The 23369-nt window shown below is 35.8% G+C and overlaps 2 protein-coding genes across 3 annotated transcripts; one reads left to right on the top strand and one right to left on the bottom strand.

Moving 5' to 3' along the window:
* Positions 1–4271: 4271 nt before the first annotated feature.
* LOC110940322 (E3 ubiquitin-protein ligase BRE1-like 1) lies at positions 4272–17119 on the bottom strand. Of its 2 annotated transcripts, none has more exons than XM_022181877.2 (19): positions 16449–17119; positions 15043–15204; positions 14867–14954; positions 14434–14661; positions 14186–14347; positions 12649–12839; positions 12477–12560; positions 11657–11776; positions 11390–11576; positions 11149–11309; positions 10990–11061; positions 10828–10904; positions 10452–10646; positions 10275–10347; positions 10099–10185; positions 9545–9682; positions 9260–9462; positions 8228–8393; positions 4272–4651 (listed from the first exon to the last, which is right to left on the bottom strand). In XM_022181877.2, the coding sequence occupies exons 1-19, from the start codon at positions 16563–16565 to the stop codon at positions 4520–4522; spliced, it is 2643 nt and encodes an 880-aa protein (XP_022037569.1). In that variant the 5' UTR covers positions 16566–17119; the 3' UTR covers positions 4272–4519. The 2 variants fall into 2 exon arrangements, with proteins under 2 accessions (XP_022037569.1, XP_022037570.1); XM_022181878.2 differs by having other exon boundaries at positions 14434–14658; positions 16449–16921.
* LOC110942921 (leucine-rich repeat extensin-like protein 5) lies at positions 16743–23369 on the top strand. The gene is made up of 3 exons (XM_022184683.1): positions 16743–16810; positions 22157–22687; positions 22742–23369. The coding sequence occupies exons 1-3, from the start codon at positions 16743–16745 to the stop codon at positions 23367–23369; spliced, it is 1227 nt and encodes a 408-aa protein (XP_022040375.1).

Genomic DNA, 23369 nt, shown 5'->3' on the forward strand with positions numbered 1-23369 from the left:
TGTTTTGAGTATATCATATATTCATTTATTTTGGGACTTATTTTTATAGAGGTCTTGTTTTTTTCTCTAAGTAATTGATTTTCTATGTGCAATGTACGAAACGGGTGAATAATTACACGATAAATGTAACTAATAATCATTCGTAGTTATACACATACAAACACGGCCTATAACATAGGCACGGCCTATATACATAATTAGGCAACATTATTTGCATAATCACGCAACATTTACGTGTAACATAACAAACTTTAGAAAGAGTAATTTCAAAATAAAATATAACGATATTGTATCTAAATTAAAGATAATGAAATGTTCGGTTTTTTTTATAATTTCTTTAAAATAATTATGTCAATAAAAGTTATGTGAACAAATAAAAATTCAGCACTTTTAATTTTTCCTTTTTAGCCTCTTTTTCCAGCTTTTTATGATTTTACACCACCTTCCATCTGGTTATTCATTATACATGTTAATTTGAATTCGTGATGAATAGTGTTTTCAATTTTTTAAATATTCTTTATAAGTTTTTTAATAAAAGATTATTTATCATTTAGTTTATTTTTTAGTAACTTGCTTATGTTGGTTTTTTTTTTAATCTAACTCAGTAACTATACTTTTTAAACATTGTCATATAAATTTTCATGAAAATGGATATCGTGCCACTATCATACCAAATAGAATCGAAACCGACGATGTATAGTATTTACATATTTTTATTCAAAACAACGTATTTTTTTTTTTGTATTGTATATTATACGAGTGCTGATAACAGTATTAAAAAAATGTATTTTTTTATTGTAAATTGTACATGTCTCGATATGTAACGAATCTAATCGATTTCGACCAAATAAAATCGGTACCGATTTGGCGATATCGAAATATCAAAAACCGGTATTCGTTTATAAGGTTTTTGATTGATGTAAAAGATGCTACAATATCGCGACTTTATTTCTTTAGTTTTCTCTTTCAGTTACTATAGCGAATATCGGTATCGAAACGACTTACTCAACCAAACTGATACTAACTGAGTTACCGCCGCATAGCGCGGGGGAAAACCAACTAGTTTGTTATTAGTTAAATTTACTTCTTTTGTTTCATATCAAAATTTTACTTCGTATCACATGTGTGTGATTACAACTCAATGTATATCTTTTTGCTGTTAGTATGCTACGTATTTACGTATACCTTAAACAAAATTATTCCGTTGCTTAATAAATCTATTTATTCATAGACAAAATGATAATGCATTATATTCATATGAAAACACACGAGATAGTTTCTAAGTTTTTATCTAAATTTATTTTTATATATTATTTATTTATTTATATTTGTATGTGAAATATCTTAGTTTATTTATACTATTCACATGTAAGGTAGCAATTGTTCACATATAACATATTTGGTTTGGTCACATGCGAATCCACTAATTTGAAGACTTTTGAATAACATGCAATGTTTGTTCTCGTTGTTCATGAGGTGCACGACATTTCCCTACCTTTTAGATATTTTACAAACCTAATTACTTGCATCTTTACTTCAAGTGACAAGGTTTTTAATAGGATGTAAACGAAGCGATCGAACACGAATGGGCTATATTCCTTTTCATTTGTTGATTTTAATAGAATAAATAAATGAAAAAAACAAGGAGAAACCAATTTATAAGTAAAAAAATATCAACATTTTAAAACATAAACATCAATATTCAAATTGAAGTTTGAATAACCACAATTGACATTTTTATTTTTAAAAACTACGTCAACTATCAAAAAAATAAGCTTGTAGAAAAGTACAAGCATTTAAATTTCAAAATGAAACCAGTTCAACAATTCATCATCATTCTTACAATCTTACATCATATTGATCAACAGCTCATATATCGAAACTTTATTTCACCAACTAATAAAAAGGTTTATAAATTAATGTATACGCATATACATACATGTACAAAACTTGTATTCAGGTTCTTCAATTGAATGAAAAAAAATTGTTGTTTCTCATTTATTTAGGGTATTAATATTCACACACTCTTTCCCTCTTCCTCTCTATAAACATAGATAGATATATAATAGAAAATGGTATAAAAATAAGATCTTAAGGTGTGGAAATAGAATGAAATGGAGTAGTCACTCAATTCGTGTACAACCATAGTTTCCATAAAATGCAAGAACTTTCGATATCCCCTTGTGTGGTCGGCATAAGATTTGGGACCATATCCCTTCACGTATTGTAGACATTATTTTCTTTAATATCATAAATAAACGATGTACGTGATATTACGTCACACTACACTTGCTAAGAGCATTCACATCCATCCCACCATATTTTCACCCTAAATTACACTAGGGATGAGCAAATCAGACCCGGTACCGGTACCGAACCGGTACCGGTACCGAATTTACCAAACCGGGTACTTTTTCGGTACCGATTCGGTACCGACTTTTGACATTTTCGGTACCGGTTTTTACCCTCAAATACCGGTACCGTACCGGTACCAAACCGGGTATATTCGGTACCGGTACCCACTTTTGGGGATTTTCGATACCGGTTCTTTCGGTACCGGACGGTACCCAGCTCATCCCTAAATTACACTAAAAAACACTACATTTTCTCTCTCCTTTTCAATTAAATAATATTTTTTATACCTTTACCATTATCTTTTCTCTCTCCTCCACGCACAACCACTTTCAAAATATATTAAAAAATTACAGGGGGTGAACGGTGTCCCCCCAAATATATAGATGAACTGTAACATTTTCTCTCTTCTCCACTGACAACCACTGTTTATATTTTAAAAACACTACACACAAAATTTGATGCCATGGATGTGAATGTTGTAACCAAACCATTTTATCATCTTTCCTTTTAAGTTAACGTATATATATTTAACAACTTTTTTCCTTGCTAATTATACATAAAGGGGTAAAAGTCATTCATTCAAACATTCAAGTGTTTAAATATCAGTGCAAGATGATGTAAACGCCAACTTAAGTGAAGTGTGTGGATCATCCTAATGCGTTGTGCTTAAGACAGGTTTAGGTATTAGAGCATTTACATCCATTCTATCATTTTTTTACCCTAAATTACACTAAAAAACACTACATCTTCTCTCTCCTTTTCAATTAAATAATATTCTTTTATACCTTTATCATTACCTTTTCTCTCTCCTACACTCACAACCACTTTCAAAATATATTAAAAAATTATAGGGGGTGAACAGTGTCCCCCCAAATATACAGATGAACAGTAACATTTTCTCTCTCCTCCACTCACAACCACTTTTTATACTCTTTGTATTATAAAAACTACACTCACAGATTTTAATGGGTTGAATGTGAATGCTCTTACATACTCGATCCAGTACCTTATCACACACATAACTACAAATAAATCATCTGATGAAAAACATAAAGGATCGATCGTGTGTAGTGTATAAACATCTTAAGGATTTATTAGTAGTCTATTTACCTTAGCTAATTGCATTTTTTTTTCTTACTCTCGTTTCCTTTAAAACCTAATCTTTATCACCTAAACCATAATCATCGAATTGCAAATCCAGTATAGTTTATTTTTGTATTCAAAAACCGTTGAAACCAATTGAACCGTCAAAATCAAAACAAGTTGCACAACTTGAGATTTAAAAAGTCGCTTGACGGTTTGGTCCAGTTTAAACTTGGAACGTGTCATGTAAATTGAACAAGCTGTTGATTTTTATTTATATATTGTTTTTATTTTCGGAACACATCGTGTAATCATAAGCAGTCTTCACAGCTTAAAACTAAACAGGTTTCAACCCCCCAAACCAAACCAAACCGAATCCTGTAAAAACAAAATAGGTTTCAAAACATGATTTTAAGTGTATTGATTATTTTCACAAGTCAATAACATGTTAGACCATGTGTAGTGGTAATGCCCCTACCCTTTGGCGTTTTGCGCCATGTGGCAGCCCAGTCAGCAATGAAGCATTATGGGGCGTTTTCTAAAATGGGTATAGTGGAGATATGGGGCATTATGTTAAAAGAGGTGTAATAAAATTAAATAAAAAAAACCATCAAAAAATCTTATTGGACAAAGAAAAAGAAGATCAAGGGTGATTGGCCAAAAGTAATAAACCAAGGCGTTGAAAATAAAACGCCAAAACCAATTTTTTTTTTTAAAAAAAAAAAAACGCCCAGGGGGCCATATGTGGGCGTGGATTAGGCAAAAAACGCCTGAATCTCGCCCCACTACGGATGGTCTTACGGAACAAACAAATAAACCACCAAGGCAGGATGAAATCAAAAGTATTTGATTCAAGAAACCAGTAAATGATGATATTATTAGGTATCAAGTTGCTAGAAACATGAATTAAAAATCATACCAAACAACAAACTTTCACTACACTAAAATCTAAAACAAACTGCAAAACCAGAAACACTAAATCCATATTGATTTCTTCGGTATCGTTCCCGAGAAACATTTTTCATATTATACATCTGAAGCTGTGTTCAGTTGACTCACGCCATTGACCTGAAAACTCCAGTCAAATGTAAACAGGTTTGACATCATTAGCACCAAAACTTGCAGCACAAAGAGGGCACTTTCGATGCCGAGTTTCAATGATCTTCTGGACACATGCGTTGCAAAAAAGATGATAACATTTTGTGATGACTACCTGCCAAGATGAAATATTAGGATTATTAAGATGAGAGATTTTCACAAAAAATAGATGTAGAAAAAACAAGGCTTTAGGCTGGTCAATCGAAAACCTAGTTATTTTTGTGTTCGGTTTTGGGTCATTTTAGAAATTGTCACCCATAGTAGGAAAGTAAACTCTTTTTGAAAATACAGGTGCTTTATAAAAAAATGAACTAATGCAAAACATTTTTCTTTGGAGTAAACTGCAATTTGCTCCATGTGGTTTGGTGGCGCTTGCACAATGTCTCCATTGCTTCCATTTTTCGCAATATGCCTCCCCATGGTTTCAAATCATCACACTACGCCTCCCCCCATTAAACCACCGTTAGTTGAATGTTAGTTTAATGGGTATGACGGTAATTTCCCATCCATCTTGTACACCACTCATCAAGACCTCCCTTCTCTTATCCACATTGCATAATGCCTCCTCAACTTTACTCTTCTTCTTCATTACACCACACCAGGTCACCTGCTGCCATCACCAGCACGCACCGTCGCCATACCTGTTGCCATCACCACCACGCACCTGCTGCCTGCTCCCATCCCCCTCCGCCGCCATGCCCGAACCCACATTACCACCACGGTATGGTTCTACAGTTTCAATCCAATGACAGTGCAAACTCCGGCACTACATGGTAAACACCTTGATTTCTTTGATTTTACTTGTTTTGGGTTAGCATAGAACATCGCTTTTACTTGTTTCACGTTGATTGTAGCCAGAGTCGGGGTCCATGAGACCCAAAACCACCGCCTGCGGTGACGATGGTTCTTCGATACTTGAACAAATAGACGTTCAACTGGACGGTGGTTTTCCCGCCTCACCAAGACTAGAAGGGTTTATTGGTTTATTATGTATAAATATCGTATGTTTTTGGAAAAATTATTGAATGTTTAATGGTTTCATTATGTTTAGTTATCATAATAGTCTATGGTGTATAATTATCGTGTATGGTTCATTATGTAGCATGGTTGTATTGTATTAGGAACATTGCATTGTGTCATGGTTATATTGCATTGTGGCAAGGTTGTATTGCATTGTGTCACGGTTTTAGTCACATTGCATTCACAGTCCTTTATCCTAATTTTGTTATCCATAGTCACATTGTATTTAGGAACATTGCAGTCACAGTCCTTATGTTCAGCAGGTTCTGTGTTCAGTAGTCACAGTCACAGTCCTATGTGCATCAAATGAGTCATTATGTTGGGTCATTATATTAAGGTGTTATGGTTTTATTGCATTGGGTCATGTGTGTTGTGCATCAAATGGGTCATTATGTTGTTGCAGCAGGGTGTTATGGTTGTATTGCATTGTGGCATGTGTGTTGTGCATCAAATGGGTCATTGACATGTTGTTAGATGAAATGCAGCAGGTTGTGTTGTGTCATGGTTGTATCGTTAGATGAAACGCAGCAGGTTGTGGCATGGTTGTATTTCATTGTGTCATGCAGCAGGTTGTTATATGAAATGGGTCATGTTTGACATGTTAAAGTCAAACTGTAACGGATTGGTGACCGGTTTGACTTATTAAATCAAACAGCAATGTGATATAGGTTAGTTACTGCAATGTGACCATTTTAATGTGATATGGGTTTAAGTGATGTTTGACTTACTAAAGCCAAACAATTTCAATGTGTCTAATATGGGTTAGATGAAAACATAAAGGTGAATTTGGAGGGCAAACTATTTCAATGTGTGCGATACTAATAAAACCACTGGGAGGCATATTGCTATTGGAAAAGGGTAGTTTAGTCTTTTCATAGGTTTTTAAGATAAAACTAACGGTCCACTGACGGGAGGGGGGCATTGTGCAAAAAATGGAAGTAATGGAGGCATTGTGCAAGCGCTGCCAAACCACAGGGAGGCAAATTGCAGTTTACTCTTTTTTTTGTTTTATAGGGTTTTTATCCATTTGAAAGTTCGGTTTTTTTCAGTTCTTATTAAAGATATAACTAGTAATAAGCACCCCGCGTTGCAGCGGGGGGGCGTAAAACCGTGCCATGTTGTCGCATCAATGCCACACCACTGCCAACAACCACCAACACCAGAAAAGCTTGTAAAAATAAAATAAATAAAAAAGGGAAAAATAACACCAAATGAAAAGCAAGCGTAAAATCATTGAACCAAGCACGCCCGTTGTGACATGTTAATGTGAAGAAATTAGACGGAAACGTAAAACATAGAAAAGAATAACTAAGTCAATCTAGTACCCGAGCGTTGCGACGAATTGATAGATAGACGCGTTGCGACGCGCCTGTCAAACAGAAAAAATAGAAGAAAACACGTTGAACCCCACACGCACGTTGCGGGGTGTTAACTCTCAAAATTTAGAACAAAACGAAAACTTGCGAAAGATGAAAAGCATGGGGAACCAAAGTTGAAAGTAAAAAAGTGTTAGGGTTAAATTTCAAAAGATGAAAAGCTTGGGGTAAAGGTGAAAAATCAAAGAAGTTCAAAAAAAAACCCTAAGCATGGGATACAACACCATAAAGCACAAAAAAAGTTGTAAATTAGTAGTATGGAAATTTAGTTTGTCTCTAAAAATGGCACTATTAGTAGAAATATGCAGTTTTCTTCAAATTCTTCATCTATATTTAGATATAAACTTTACTGAAAACTGAGTTGTATCTAAAATAAAGTATTTTTTAGTCTCATTGTATCCAAAAAAGTGCATTATTCATAATTTTTAATAAAATATATGCTGAAACATTTCTAAATTTTGTTTCAACAGAACTCTATATTTAGATATATATTAACTATTACCCATTATTAGAGAAAAAATAAATTACATCTTAAATAAAACGACAAATAAAAATATTAACTATTACCCATTATTAGAGAAAAAATAAATTACATCTTAAATAAAATGACAAATAAGCAAAATAATACAAATAGTAAACTTTTTGCCATTTCAAATGCAGAGGGAACTTGAGGTTTATAACCCCATTTACTAGAGAACTGCATTAGTTTTAAAAAGAATAGACTGTGCCAGTAAAAAATTCCTATAGTGACAAGGTAATTTTCACACATGTTTTTCCAAAAGCTTAGACCATCAGTCATCATATAGGCCGGGTTAACGCGTAGGTCTATAGTTATAAATTTTTTATATGACTTATGAGATAACTCTGTTTTTGACCTATATGTCTATGGGGGTGTTTGGCTAAGGTTTTCAACACCTCCTTATAAGTTATAACTTATTGACTTTTACAAAAAAACTAATAAGGAGAAAAGGTGTTTGGCAAACTCATAAGCACTTTTCAAAATGAATTTTTGTATAGGGAGGAAAAGTTAGTAAGGAGTGACTTTTTGAAGCTGCTTATGGCTTATTGGCTTTTCCCACCCCTTTTAGTCATTTTACATGAATAAGCTAAGCCAAACACTTTTTAAAAAACAACTTATTGACTTATTGGCTTTTCCCACCCCATAAGCTAATCCAAACACTATTTTAAAAATTCCTTTTCAAAAAGTCATAGGTCAATAAGTCCTTTTAACAAAAAGTCCTTTTTGAGTTGAATAAGCTTAGCCAAACAAGCCATAGACATACAAATAAAATTACCTCTTTTGGCCTGTCAAGACAAACACTGCATTTGAGTATTTCCTTGTACTCTTTGAGCTCCTGTTGAAGCTTTTCAACAACTGATGACCCATCTAAGTCTGACGTTAGACGTAAATGCTTTCTCCTGGCAGCTTCTAACTCCTCTTCTACTCTCTTTTTTTCAAACCTATGGAACAATAACATGGAAAATTACTCAAGTACCCCTCGTGAAATGCATCGGAAAATCTTGTGGACTAACACAAATGTCGATAGTATTTTACTGTAATGATTAGTTGATTACTGATGGGCAATTGGGCATACAACTAAACATTAATTAAATACTTGGATTACACAAAAAGAAACAATAACTATCCATCGGGCAGGTCAAAATAAGCCGGGTTGGGTTGACCATACAGAAACAGTAACTATCAATTGGGCATGTCAAAATGGGTCGGATTAGTTTGCTGGAAAGCAACAAAAACCAGGGGTGAGCAGAAAACCGAAACAACCGAACCGTAACCGAAAAAAACCAAACCGAAAAAAAACCCGACAGTTCGGTATTCGGATTTTAAATTTTTCAGATAACCATTTTTTAACCGAAAAAAAACCCAACCGATAAGTTACAATAGTAGCCCCAGTCCATATATTTTTATGTTTAAGTTTAAGTTGTTCAAGTGTTCAACCCATGCTAGTAGGAATTATTAATTTTATTCTTGAATGTTAAGTATTATAATAAAAACATTAACATGTTTATTTATAATTGAAAAGATTTATCTATTGCCTACAAAAATAAACAAAATTTAATATAAAATTAAATGATCTTAAAAGTATTATAAAAAACGTCTTAATAAAAACTTTGGAGAAACATAAAAATAGATTAGAAGGTTAGGTTTATGTGAACAATATTAATTAAAAAGGTCAAGTGGGTTGACGTAAAAGAAACAACTATCGATTAGGCAGGTCATAACAGGTCAAGTTGGGTTGACCATACAGAAACACCTTCCTAGTAATTAGTATGCTGGGTATATTTACAAATATATATTTTTTTATTACCTCTCTTTATCTAACTCGATCTGCAAATCCATGAGACTAGCTCGACTTTTGTCGACCTTAATCTGTGATTCCTCCAAAGAATCCATTACCTGCTGGGATGCTCTTCTAGTATCATGCAGTCTCCTTTGAGTATTTTCTAAGGCAGTCGTCTTTTGAACCCTAGTTTCAGATAGCTTCTGAACTTGATCTGAACATAATCTCATCTATAAACCACAAATCTTGACTCAGTATCTTGACAAAAATGAACAGGTAGTTTAAAATGAGCGGTTCAAGCATCAAAAAGACCTGATCTCCGATTCTCTCGGCTTTTGTTTCACAGAAATTGATCAATGCATTGCCCTGTTGAATCTTCCTTTCCACAGTTTGTTTATCCAGGAGAAGAGAATCATGCAGCTGTCTTGCACGCACTCCCTCCAAAACAAGCTGAAACAAGATGGTAGTGTTTAATTAGTAATACTTTAATGACTTAATCGATTACTATTTAGAGTACAGTACACGGATGGTCCCTGTGGTACCAAAATTTGGATTTGGTCCCTAGCTTTTCAAAAAATACGTGGTTGGTCCTTGTGGTTTGCACTTTGTAACGCATTTAGTCCCCAGCCAACAAATCTAAAGGTTTTAGCACGTCTAAGTTAGGGACTAAATGCGTTACAAAGTGCAAACCACAGGGACCATCCATGTACTTTTGGAAAAAAGCTGGGGAATAAGTGCGTTACAAAGTGCAAACCACAGGGACCATCTGTATACTTTTGAAAAACTAGGGACCAAATCCAAAATTTTGGTAAACCACAGGGACCATTCACGACTTTACTCTACTATTTAAGTGGAAAAGCAATTACCTTAATGTTATAGTCATCTCTCTCGGTTATTTGCTGCAAAAGCTGTTGATTATGAGTTTGGACATCATCATATGCCTGGCCAATTGTCTGCAAAAAGATACCAACATTATTATCATTTATCATTTATTTTTGCGAATATACATAAAGAAATACATTAACTAACTAATTATACTAACCTCAATCTCAGAAAGGTAGGCCTCGTTTTCCTGATGCTTGGACTCGAGGACATCTGTGAGTCTACATTTTTCCCTGAAAATAGCGCACAAGAATGTAAAAAGCCAGCAATTACAAGATACATATTACATTATTACTAGAATGTAAAATACATCAATAATGAAACAAAAAAGAATTACTTTTTGGATATTTCCCATTTCTGTCTGAGATCAGCAATCTTTGCTTCTGCAGCAGCTAACATTTGCTGTGATGCTGCCTCTGCTTCAATCGCTGCTTTGACTCGCGTTTCCAAGTTATGCTCATCAAGTGAATAATTTAGGTTTTGAACGTGAGCCCAAGCCTTGCACTCGGAGTTCCTAGCCTCAAGTAAGTCCCTATTATTACCAAAAACCGTCGTTAAATTATTTTAGTACTTTATATATTTCATAATTCATATTAAAGAATATTGAAAAGATCCGTACAGCAGAAGTTAACAAGAACAGACACCAATATTTTCAAAATTATTACAAAATGTAAGACTCGTATATCAAAAAATGATCTCTAGATTTGCTCAACCTAGAATATATCGTCTCCCGTCTGTACACGTCCAAAACAACCTTCAACTCCAAGTCACTCTCCTCCAAGTCATGTATCTATATCAAACTTAACAGAATCAGACGAAAAAACAGAAGTATTTCAAAATAATGCAAAACAATTTAAGAAGATGAATAAACATACAGTTGCATGCAGTTTCTGTATTTCAGCAGATTGTGCAACCGATCTGGCAGATAACGCTTCCAACTCGCGCGTCTGTGTGATGCAACCAAAACAAAAGTTAAAAAGCTGCTGCTATATCTACTTAAGAACAAAAGAATCCACATCATCAGGCACACCCACCTTCCTATCGAGGATGGCGGTAAGAGATTGAACATCAGCACGCAACGATTGAACATCTGAAGAATCCTCTTTGTGTTTTCTTAGTTGAGTTTGCATACTTCCCATATCTTGGGGGAATGATGATACAAAAGTTCTGAACTTTGTAATGATTTCTTTCCTACCTGAAACAAACACGCAAGATGTTTTGCTTGTAGCATGCTATACATACATATATATACACATATTGCTTAACTCTATATACCAGGTTCTCTTGATGCGGCTTCCAACTTAGATTCAATCATTTTTTTTCTATCAACTTGTTTCTGTATCTCCATTTGCAGATCCCTAATTCTAGAATCAGAAACAGCAGAAGATTGACGTAAAACATCGCCGATATCATTCTTCATGTTGAATTCTTTCTCCCGCCACCCAAGGTTATCTTTCTCAACCTAAATATATTGAAATTCGTATTTAGCATGGTCCATAGAAAATAAGGCAAAACACTAATGTAACTACCGATATATACAACCTGCAATTTCTGGTATTGAGATTGATACTGGGTTATATCTGCTCTTGCCTTCGCTATCTTATCTTTCACCAAGACAAAAGCTTCGGAGGAGATAATACCCTTCACATTCTTCAAGGTACTCTGTCATATAGGTATAAAGAATCAAGAACCCAAGTGCCATAAACCAGGGGTGAGCAGAAAACCGAAAAAACTGAACCTCACAAAAAACCGGAAAAAAACGAACTAAAGATTACGGTCCGGTTACGGTTTTGCATTTAATGGAAACCTAAAAAAACCGAACCAAATAACCTAAAAATTCATTTTTTAAATGTTTGTTATATATTGATTTAGGAATTATTAGTTTTATTCTTGAATGTTCCGTATTTATAATAAAATCATTAACATTTTATTTATCTTTGAAATGATTTATCCATTGCCTACAAGAAATAACAAATTTAACATAAAAATTAAAGGATTTTCAAAGTATTATAAAAGAAAATGTCTTAATAAAAACTTTGGAGAAACATAAAAATAGATTAGAAGTCAGGTTTATGTGAACGATATTAATTTAAAAGGTTAAACATAGTAACTTAAATATAAACATCTAAGAAATATTATTAAATCTTGAATTAAACTTTTTATTTTTGAATCTTACGTGATTTTGTTACAAAAGTCAGAAAAAAAACGAAAAACCGAACCAAACCGTTGGTAAAACCGGATAAACCAAAACCAAAAAACAGAAACCGAACAGTTTTCAATAACCGAAAACAGAACCGTGCACACCCCTTCCATAAAATGATAAACTATTAAAATGCCATACGATCAAAACCCATAAACCAACCTGCAAGCTGGATAATTGCTTTAAGATTTCCGTTCTTTCTTCGTGCAAGTGTTTAAGTTCTAGTTGTCGGGATGAAGCTTGATCCTGCTCAAGGAGTTAAACCACTTTATCTTAGTATTACCTTACAGTGTAACTAAGAATGCAAAAAATGAAAAAAGGACAAATAATCCACCTGTAATTCCTTCAATAACGACTCCATATCATGTAGATCCTTTTCTTTTTCTCTTGCCCTATCATTAGCAACACGTTTATTTCCAAGAAGTACAGGAAAAATGCCTCCTTTTGCTGCATCTGTCTCTGCTTTCAGGGCAGCCAAGTTCTTATTGCTTTCTTCCAATTCCACCATCGAACACTCCAGCTCACCTTCAAAAAAACATCGAAATATCAACTTCAATGACAAATACATGTTTTTGTACTGAATGAATAAACTATTGAGGGAAAACCTCGATATATAGAAAACAAACCCAACTAAGACCTAGAAACAAGTTACAGGCCTACGAGCCATATACTACAACAACATAATAAGTTAGTTAATAACCAACACTCCCCCTTAAGTTGGAGCACTGATGTTAATTTTGCTCCACTTGTTACAACTATAACTTAAAGCACAATCGAAAATAAAACTAGGACAGCAGGAAACATGATCAGCAGCAGGATTCTTGTAAGAACAAGACAGTAGACAGGCAGCGAGAACAGGATTCTCGTAAGAACAAGAGGATGAGGATGTTTAGTCAAATGGTTTTCCTTGTTGACGCTTGCAAGACCTTTTTGAACAAAAAGGTTCCACGAGCTCCAATCACCAAAGTCAAGTTTGACAGAGATGCGTAAAACATAAGCATAATTGATTATACCTGGAACAATATTAGTCTCAGTCTTCTTCTCGCCTCCCATTGAAACAAAGAATCCGAACAGACAGCAACAGAACCAAAAATACGAACCAAAAAGGTGCAGACCTAAAAAAAACTTTCCGGACCAGAAAATTAACACCACATGAGCGTACGGACAAGAATCCCGACAGATGAACAGAGCTCGCGTGAACAGTACGCGCGGAACAGTACCCCTAATGAACAGTACTAGCGTGCCCCGATGAATAGTACGCAATTTAGAAGCAGAAACTAGAAGTGGCAGCTAGGGTTTGTACCGAGAGCCTTAGCTCTGATGCCATGTAAATGGAATTAATATTATTACTGAATGAATAATAGGATATGTAATAATATTAATTCCATTTACATGTATCACAATAGGATATGTAAGACGATATGAATGGATCTGCCGGGTTGGGTAGCGTGGAAGGGGTTCTGGTTGGAACGGGTTGTTTGTTAGTAGTTTAGTACAGATCTGTTTTGTCCATTTCTTTTATTTTTTTTCACTTATGTGTTAATTATAATTTCAAAAACAGTATTTTTACAATAATAATCTATATTTCAATCATAAACAAATTTAGGTAAAAAAAAAATTGCCAGGCCTTTTTTGAGATAAAACACAACCCAAATCGACTTTATTCGTAAGTAATGTGTCAGAATTTCCCTTGCTTAGATGCCAAAGAATTACATAACAAGTTCCAAATAGACTGCAGATTTAGCATATAAACTAACACCCAACTAACTAATACACTAGAGCAAGCCTTTAAGGGGTGAAACTTAAAATTAGTGGTGTCCTCATTATAAGAAATAAATTGACCAAAAAAATTTGAGAAAACGGAAAGTTACCCCTCAATTGTCTAAGCTCAGACTTGTTCTTAGCATCAGTATCAAGGTGAAACTGCATCTGCTTTGCCATAGATCTATGCATTAAATGCATATCACTTATTGATGATCTCATATTCTTCACTTCCTTCTGTAACTCAATAGAAGAGTTAGGCCTGCATGACCCTACACAAACAGCAATATTTGTGAATAATAACTCAGCAGGCAGCACATGACTCACAATCACAAATCAGTGAAATTAGTCTCAGAACCTTCTGGAACTTTTTTCAAAGCTTCAGCATACAGTCCATCCTTCAAATTCCATAGACTATCAATGGAGTGAACAATATTGCTTAAAGTATTTTGAACTTTGTTGCCGGCAGAGTTCCGACATTCTTGTAGCTGACTTGGGGTATCATTATTCGTATAGCTACTCTCGGTTGCACCTTTTTCAAGAAGTCGGTGCAAAAAGACATCCTCTGGAGGTAACGATGCTTCTTCTGGCAATAAAATTATACACTCAACCCATTAACACATTTCGGTTAAAGCCAAAACATTTAAGGAGTGAAATAAATATCTACCAAAACGTACATTTTCAGATTTTTATATGAAAATGAAATAGAAATATTAAAGTCATGCATTCTCTACGTCATACAAAATAAGAAACTAGATAAACTGAAAGGGAAAGAGTTCAACAATTCATACCTCCTGCAGCCGCATGATGTTTATTGTCATGATCACTACTCACCAAATCCTTTGTGCGAATAGAGCATGACGCTACTTTATCAACGAGCTATAGCAAAGTCGATTAATATTTCATCAGATAATGGATGTTTATGTATATGTGTGAGATGTAACAAGAATTAAGTTTAATTAACTACCTCGTCCCATGACTTGTCAACTACTGCTAAAGTTTTGGTGTATGGTGATTGTTTCTCCCTCAGTTGACGAAATTTGTTCTCTAGAGCAACACATTCAACCTTTTGTGATTCTAACTTCTGAAGAAGCTTTTGGTTTTGAAATTTGAGTACAACAGTGTCAAGCTGTGTGCCAAAGATGAAAAATTACTCCAAAGTGAAGTAGAACAAACAAATGTAAACATAATCAACGTACAAGCAAGTGGTGGAATCGTAACAATTTCAAGATAAGTTTGTAACATTGTCTGCCTGGAATCAGGGCTAGATTTCATTGATGATATATAACACCAAGGATCCCACTATTAATGGTACAAAGAAAGTCTAATCCAGCCATGCAACATCAACTAGACTTTAATCATTGTCAGTCGACGAGTAACACTAAGTTATTGTGGAACAAACGTATCTATAGACAATGCCTTTAATAGAGTACAAAGTACGTCTAGTAGCATCTCCTCTTGCTAATTTTATACTTATACGTAAGGTGACTCGCAATGTTTTTTATTAGGAAGCAGGAACGGCCTGTCATAATGGCTTTGTTGAGGTCATACATGTTGCATTCGCAATGATCTAGCAAACTGTGTGGTGCACTCCTGCTTAGCTGGTGTATTAATTAAAAAATAAATTAATGCATAACTAGTCCCTCGGTGTGGCTATAAATGGCTCCGGTATGCATTAACAAACCCGAATCAACTACTTAGGGTTTGATAAGGTGCATAGTAAAGATCTATTTCTACCAAAGTAACGTCACTTTTGTTGAAAAAGGTTAATAAATGTTACATAATGTAGGAAGTGCGGTTAATTGCCGTGTGGAGGGGCTAAAATAAATTAAGTAAAATATTACCCGAAGATATTCTTTAACCTCAGGTGTCAAATCCTGAACGTGGTCTCTAAAACACGGAAACATAATTACTTTGATCCACTTAATGACCTATTAGTTAATCCACACACTATATATTGAATCCAAACTCGACTTAAAAACAATAAGCTAACATCAATCTCTATATACCAGCAGATATCACAAGACTGGAAACTAATCCCATGCATACATAACCATACATCATTTCACCTCGACGCGTTCAACAAAAGTACCTTTCGAACACTCTGCCTGAATCGTATTCAGGCATAATGTAGCAAACAAATTCCAGATATGAAAAACTTATGCATAAAAATAACATTTTCAAATTTTCAATTAACAATCAGATATTATCAATCATCACATAATTCAACTAGTTCCACCACACAAGAACATAAAACAAACTCAATAATCAGATCTACCAGTCATATAACCTCCACAAATCCACAAAACAACCCAATCAATTCAACATAAACCCTAGAAAACACAAACTTGTTCAAAATCAAGGATCAGATACCTTTTTATCCTCAGACGTCGGCACAAACGGATGCTTCTTAGCGGCAGTAGCAGCAGCAGTAGGAGATGATATCGAACTGAATTGACGTTTGCGGTCAGCTTCACCAGTTCCCCCCATCACATAAAAAATCTAAACCTATATGACATCATGCGATAACAAAACCTAATTTGCTCTTAATTGACAACGAATTTGTAAAATTGAATCAAATTGAACTGTATGTATACATGCGATGATCGAAAAAACCCTAATTAAGTTTGCAAAATCGATACGTATTCGTTCGGTTTTGCTGGATATATGAACCCTAAGAAGGTTGATGGTGTATCGGAGGCGGTTTATAGGGATTATGCATATTATGTTGTGAGGTTTCTCTCTCTGTATCTGTCGCTCGGTCGCTACTTTCTCTCTCTAGGATAGATACAGAGTTGTGTGTACGTATATGTGCGTCTCCAGGAAGGTGGTTCTACTTCTTGTTTAGATTGTATGGATGACAAAAGGGGGCAAATGAACTAGGGCATTTGCACGTGCCATTGCCATGGGTAATTGTTAGTTCAAAGCTCGGATACCGGGTAGCGCTGTTCACGAGCTGAACTGAATTGAACTGAACCGAACGAACCGATAACCGAACGAGCATTGTCCAAGCATTAATCTTCTGAATTCGCCTCAAGCGAGTGATGAGCGATTTTGTTAGCCCTGGTTTAAATTTACAGAAAGATAATGAAAATGTTGGGTTTTAAGAATTATGTTTTCATAAGCAACCACATTTTATAGAATAAAAGTGCTTATAAAATGATAATGTTGTGGTCACTAAAGATGTTGAGAACTTGAGATTATGACCGACGAGCCGATGACTAAACTACAGAGAACGATGACGCATCAGAGCGAGAGACGATCGACTTACAATGAGATTGGGATACAATGAGACGAAGAGTAGATTGTTCAGGTCAAAGACTATTGTTTAGCGACTTAAGGCTTTACTTTTATGGCTTGTGTGGTTTATGGAACGTTTATGACGGAGTTGGAATGTTTGAAAAGAATTGGAATTTAACGGAATTAGAATTAATTCCAATACTATTTTATGATGTATTTGGTTTGTTAAATTGTGAAAGGAAACTGAATGTAATAAAACACCATTTATAAAATTACCCTTTTATTTCTCATCCCAACCCTTCTACCTGGATAAGTAGATTCCATTTTCCATTGGAAATAATTGGTGAATGATAGAGAAAATGGCATTTTGGTAATAATGAAACAATCCTTTGAGAAATTTATAATTACTTCGTTAATAGGAAGGATCGTAAAATTCCTTTGATTGATGAAATTTGGTGAAATGTTTTCAAATTCCAATTACTTTAAAAACCAACCAAACATAATTTTTGATGGAAAGTTTTCAAATTCCAATTTCATTTCCCATGGATTCCATGAACCAAACGACCCTTCAGATTTTGGGTTAAAGTTTTTATTCGGTTGTTTATGGTAGTAAGTATAGATATAATTGTATATTTGTATACGATGACGCAAAATCCAATAGAGTGGTATATATAAACTATAAATATAATCCATATTTGTGTATATACATATAATAATTTAAATCCGATTCGAGCCAAACCGAGCCGAGCAGACCCTTGCTCATGCTCGGTTTGTTTACAAACTGAACCAAACCACACTTTCAAACATTGACGGATCTAGAAAATCATTATAGAGGTAACGTTTCAAAAAAAAGGGTAACGAAATCGTAAAAACGTCAAAGTTTTCCCAAATTTATACTACCGCCGGAGCGTCAAGGGGTAACGAAGGTTACCCCTTCTTGAAGGGTAGATCCGCCCCTGCTTTCAAAAGTTGACGAAGATGAAATCACGATATAACTGTAAAGATTACTGCATGACACATTATGTGATAAATATGACATAGTTAGGTAATCTGTTGGTGCATACGTCTGTCGACTTCGTTTCGCACGAAATTACACTTAGGTAATTTCGTACGAAATCAAGCTGTAATTCCGCACGAAATCAGATTTCGCATGAAATCTAATTTCGCTTGTGGTATTCCATGCGAAATTAGCTACTCTATATATAGCTGAGGTGCCTTGTCATTTGTAACTTTCCGGCTTGAGTACCGAACTGCTGCCGAAGTGTCGTCTTGCTGTAAAACTTTGTCAAATCAATCAAGAGACAGTTTAAAGTGTATTTCCAGCTGAATTGACCTCGATACGTTTGTTTCCGCCTCTCGTATCGAGCAAAAACTCTTCTGATCGACTCGTTCGGGTCAGAAAACGATCCTACAAGTGGTATCAGAGCACAGGAGGAGGAGTTCTACCGATTTCAGCTTGATTTCATCAGATTTTCTAACTTCTACACCTTCTTTTCTAAATTGAACAAGTTTTAACGGTTAAAATGGTTTAAATTTCACACATTACATGCGAAACTGTGTTTTAACAAAGCCTTGAGAAAATTGGACCTAATCGAGCTAAAACCTGATCAATTTGACAAAAGTTTGACCGAAATGATGACATCAGCATAATTTCGCATGGAATAGCATCTTAATTTTGCACGAAATTACTTTTGGTGTTTGATTTCGTTTGAAATTGGAGTTAATTTCGTACGGAATAAGTATTTCGTACGGAATTCGTACGAAATTAGTATTTCGTTCCAAATTTGCTTGATTTCGTTTGAATCCAAGTTAATTTCGTACGAAATTATATTTCGTTTGGTTATTTCGCATCAAATCACATTTTCGTTTGAAATTACTGATTTCGTGTGAGTTACTATTTCGTTTGAAATTTCTAATTTCGTTTGAATTGGTATTCCGTTTCAAGTTTGCAGGTAATTTCGCTTGAGGAATTTCGCGTGAAAGTGTTTGATTTTGAAACTTGTTATCTAATCATGGAAGAGGAATTTTATAACATGTTTGCTATATCCCCGACTACTCCGGCCGCCATTGCTCAAAGCATGAATATGGAAAATGAGACTGGAACTTTGCAAAAACCCCCGAAGCTAATGGGAATTGAGGAGTATTATGGTTGGAAAGACCGATTTGAGAATTGGGTTCAAGCTAACCATTTGAGATCTTGGGAATGTATTGAGAAGAAATATGTTAAACCACGTACGGATTTGCAAGTTATCAAAACCATTTCTGAACCGAATGACAAAGAGAGAGACATGTACAAAGAAGAAAAAATGATGATATGTAACACCACGTAAAAACGTGTCCAATTATACATAGACACGTGTCCTAAACTCTGATTATGCAAAAGATTGAGTTTAAGGGACTAAAGTTGACAACGAGTGAAAATATGCAAACGAAAGGACTAAAAGTGTCAACATGCCAAACTTGGGCCTCTGAATGACCACACGTGAAGAAAATATTCTTAAAAGGGTGATCGATTGGATATAAGAAGCCGTTTGTGAAAATAATCAAGAGATTATAAATTACAAGGCTTGAAAGTGTCAATATGTCAATTCTGACCTCTGGGTGACCTTTTAACGAAACCGAGGCTTCGAAATATTCAAATATGCTCCCGAGAATATGTGGTAAAAATTTCACGTAATTCCGAGATCGTTAAGCATGTTTTTCAAACTTTGGGTTAAAAGCGTCAACTTGATGAAACTTGCTTTCATGAAGAAATTTAACGAACCCAAGCCTAAAGAAGTTAGTTTATTTATCATGGAGCCTTAATATACTGACTACAAGGGCCTCATATGTCAACAACGAAGTTAAAAAGGATTAAAAACGTTCAGGGACTGAATCTGCCAACAAGGAAACTTGTTTTGCCAGTTACCAGGCGGCCCGCGTAAGCCTTCTCTATGGCTTACGCGGCCCGCGAGAGAGTGCCAGTAACGGAAAACTGCTGCCAGGTGCGGGTTAAGGATGTCCACCGCCTTATCCTTGTTTGTAACGACCTCAGAAGCCTTATGTCGGTTTATTTGATTTACTAGGACACCTGGAGTGATCCTAGGGCCCCCAAATCCACCTGGAAGTAATCCTTGAGCATCCGAATTAGTATATATAGGAGCTTAGTTCTTGAGTTTTAAACACACTTGCAACAAATTCACTAAGGGACTTGCTCTGGAGCTCTCATCAGTAACAAGTGGATAATCAAGTGTAGAAAAGATTGCTAGGACCATTAGTAAGCTTCTAATTACTTATTTACTTTAATTACAATAAAGTCAAACTTTTTATAAAATCAGTTTGACTTTCATTTTAATTACATGTGGATTAACCACTGATTAAATTGAAAGTGGTTATGAAACCACATTAGTATAGGTGATTAACCCTTAAAAGGGTGTCTCCTAATTATCTCGTTTGACTGATTAAATGTCGGGTCAAAGTAGTTTGACAAAAAGTCAAACTGGACTGAAATTGCAAATTTGATTAAAATTAATAAACCAGAGGGTCTAAATTATATTTTAACATTCTAATGACTTGGTAATTGATATTTAATCATGTTTTATCAGTCCTAATCCGACAATTAATAGTCTAAGGGCAGTTTATAACCGAAAGTCACAAAAGCTTGACTTTTGCTTTGACTTTCAGTTCCGACCCATTCAAGCTTAATTCTTCCATGTTTTAAGCTTCCATTAGGACCATATTACATTGTAGTATAACCCTCTGAAGTTATATTGCATGGTGCCTAATCGTTTGTAATATATGCTCTTGATCGTAATTATGCTCATTAGTGCCTAAAACGCCCTTTTTGCATAAAACCGAGATTTTTAGCAATGTGAATGAACTAAAACCTTTGCTACTGATATTTAGACATGTCCCGAAAATTTGAAATCAGTTTGAAGTCTAGAATGGGAGTTATGTTCAATAGCGTAATTGAGGAACTTTTTAGTACTTAAAAGGCGTAATTAGCATAAAGCCTATCTAAACCCGATTTTTGACACCAAACTTTTTACCTACTGATGTTAAATAATATTTTGGGATTTTTGAAGATTTTTAATTATTTTTAGGCTGAGCATAACATAGGATTATAGCTACTCATGTAAAGCCTATCTAAACCCGATTTTTGAAGATTTTTAATTACCTACTCATGTCCGGCTTCCAAACCGGCCCCACATGTATGACAAATATGTAAAGCTGTATACAAGATCTTAATAAAGATTGTTCCAAGTTATAAATGATTTGTGCCTTGTACACCTAAATCAATTTTCTTAAATATTTTCAAAACGAGTCGGTTAAATTGTATTTACCAGTGTAAACTGACGTATTTTCCTAAAGATTGATTTACAGGTACTTCCCGAAATAGGCTGGAGCTATAGGGTGTTATAGAGGATCTTGCAAATCCAATAGATACCCGAAGTCTGTAGTTTTTGTTTCTTTGTACTTTATGATCCGCCTGTGGATCTTATTACATTCCAGTCTGTATTATTCATGTACTCGAACAACGACAAACAGTATGGTTTGTAATAGTTTATTTACCCAGCCTTCTGTTGTGTTATATTATTGTGTGTGTTGACAATGATGATATCAACTACGTCACGATACTCCCCGTCGGGCCCACCGGTAATATGTGGAATATTGGGGTGTGACAGGTTGGTATCAGAGCCAACATTGAGTGAATTAAACATTAACCTTTTGTGTTTAATCTCAATGACACAATAAGCACATTCCTTAGACTCTCGAGTCTAGGCAAATGACCTAGGATGCATCTTTACTTTTCCTTTGCTGTTATTATGTTTTGTTTTATTTTTGTTTTCTTGTTTCAACAGGAAATTTACCAACATGCCTCCAAGAGTAAGAGGACGAGGCAAGGGTCCCATGCGTGGAGGACCCTCATCAGCTGGACCATCACACAGACGCACTCCATCGACGTCCCTATCCTCCTCCAACTCTCACGATATGTGGGGTCAACCTTACGAGCCGGCAAGACACTCAGTCTCGCTAAGCTCTTCGCCTTCTTTTCATCCGTCTTTCGGGCCGTTTGCTCCAAACGAGCCCGAACACTCTCACCACTCTCAACAATCTCACCATTCGCATGAGTCTTACCCATCTCATAACTCTTTGCTTTCCCATTCGTTTCATCATTCTGACTCCCCCTACTCCCAGGGACAGTTCAACCCAGCCGATTATGTTAACGATTTTCTTGGCTACAACCCATTGGGCCCTGAGGACCATTTCTCTCAGGAGATGGAAATGGATGACGACCCCGATCCGGAGATGCAAACAGGAACCCCGGGCCACCCAATCAGCATATCGAGTGGATCCCCATTTCAGGGATCACCATACCATGGGCCCGACTCGTTCTAGGAGAAAATGGCTACATAAGAGTGGTTCTTTACCCCATCTTACCATAGCTTTCCAGCCCAACCACCTTTGGAAGAACCTCAACTCCAAGCTGTCTCACCACCACCACTCCCGCTAGAGGAGCCACCGCAGCCACCTCCCGAGCCTCCGAGGCGAAGGAGGAACGCACGCATGTCCGTAAGAGGAGGACCCCGTCTCAGTTCTCCTCATGGTTCGAGTTCCTATCCCCCTATTCCAGAGGACCCCCAGATGGGTGGGCCCTCAAACGCGGCACCGGAGGCTAATCCTCCGCAAGCTTCTTATGCACCACCTCAGCCGCCTGTGGGTTTTGATAACCCAATCCTGACGTACCCAGTTCCTTTCGGGTATAATCCTTATGAGAACCCATCAGGGTACCCCTCGGACTATGTATCTCAAGACTCGTACCTTACGGTTGCGCAGTATCACCACCTCTATCCTTCTACTTACCCTCCTATGCATCCAGCTGGATACCTGGTTCAGGGTTACCAGTACCCGCCGTACCAGCCACCTCCTCCCCAGCAGCTACAGCAACAACAACAAACTCAAGAAATTCTAGAGAGGCTAGATAAGGTTGAGAACAAGGCTAGGAAGAACAAGGAAAGGCATACTAGTTTCATGAAAGGCCTTGCGAACCTTATCAAGGGGAAGAAGAAGTAG

This window comes from Helianthus annuus, chromosome 17, assembly GCF_002127325.2.
Source record: "Helianthus annuus cultivar XRQ/B chromosome 17, HanXRQr2.0-SUNRISE, whole genome shotgun sequence".
NCBI lineage: Eukaryota > Viridiplantae > Streptophyta > Magnoliopsida > Asterales > Asteraceae > Helianthus > Helianthus annuus.

Coding starts and splice junctions, on each gene's coding strand:
- LOC110942921 (XM_022184683.1), top strand. CDS start 16,743: ATGAACCCTAAGAAGGTTGATGGTGTATCGGAGGCGGTTTATAGGGAT. Junction 16,811..22,156: donor TATGCATATTATGTTGTGAG/GTTTCTCTCTCT, acceptor TTGTTTCAACAG/GAAATTTACCAACATGCCTC. Junction 22,688..22,741: donor CCATACCATGGGCCCGACTC/GTTCTAGGAGAA, acceptor ATCTTACCATAG/CTTTCCAGCCCAACCACCTT.
- LOC110940322 (XM_022181877.2), bottom strand. CDS start 16,565: ATGGGGGGAACTGGTGAAGCTGACCGCAAACGTCAATTCAGTTCGATA. Junction 11,310..11,389: donor AGCCGCATCAAGAGAACCTG/GTATATAGAGTT, acceptor TGTTTGTTTCAG/GTAGGAAAGAAATCATTACA. Junction 11,062..11,148: donor CCGCCATCCTCGATAGGAAG/GTGGGTGTGCCT, acceptor TGCATCACACAG/ACGCGCGAGTTGGAAGCGTT.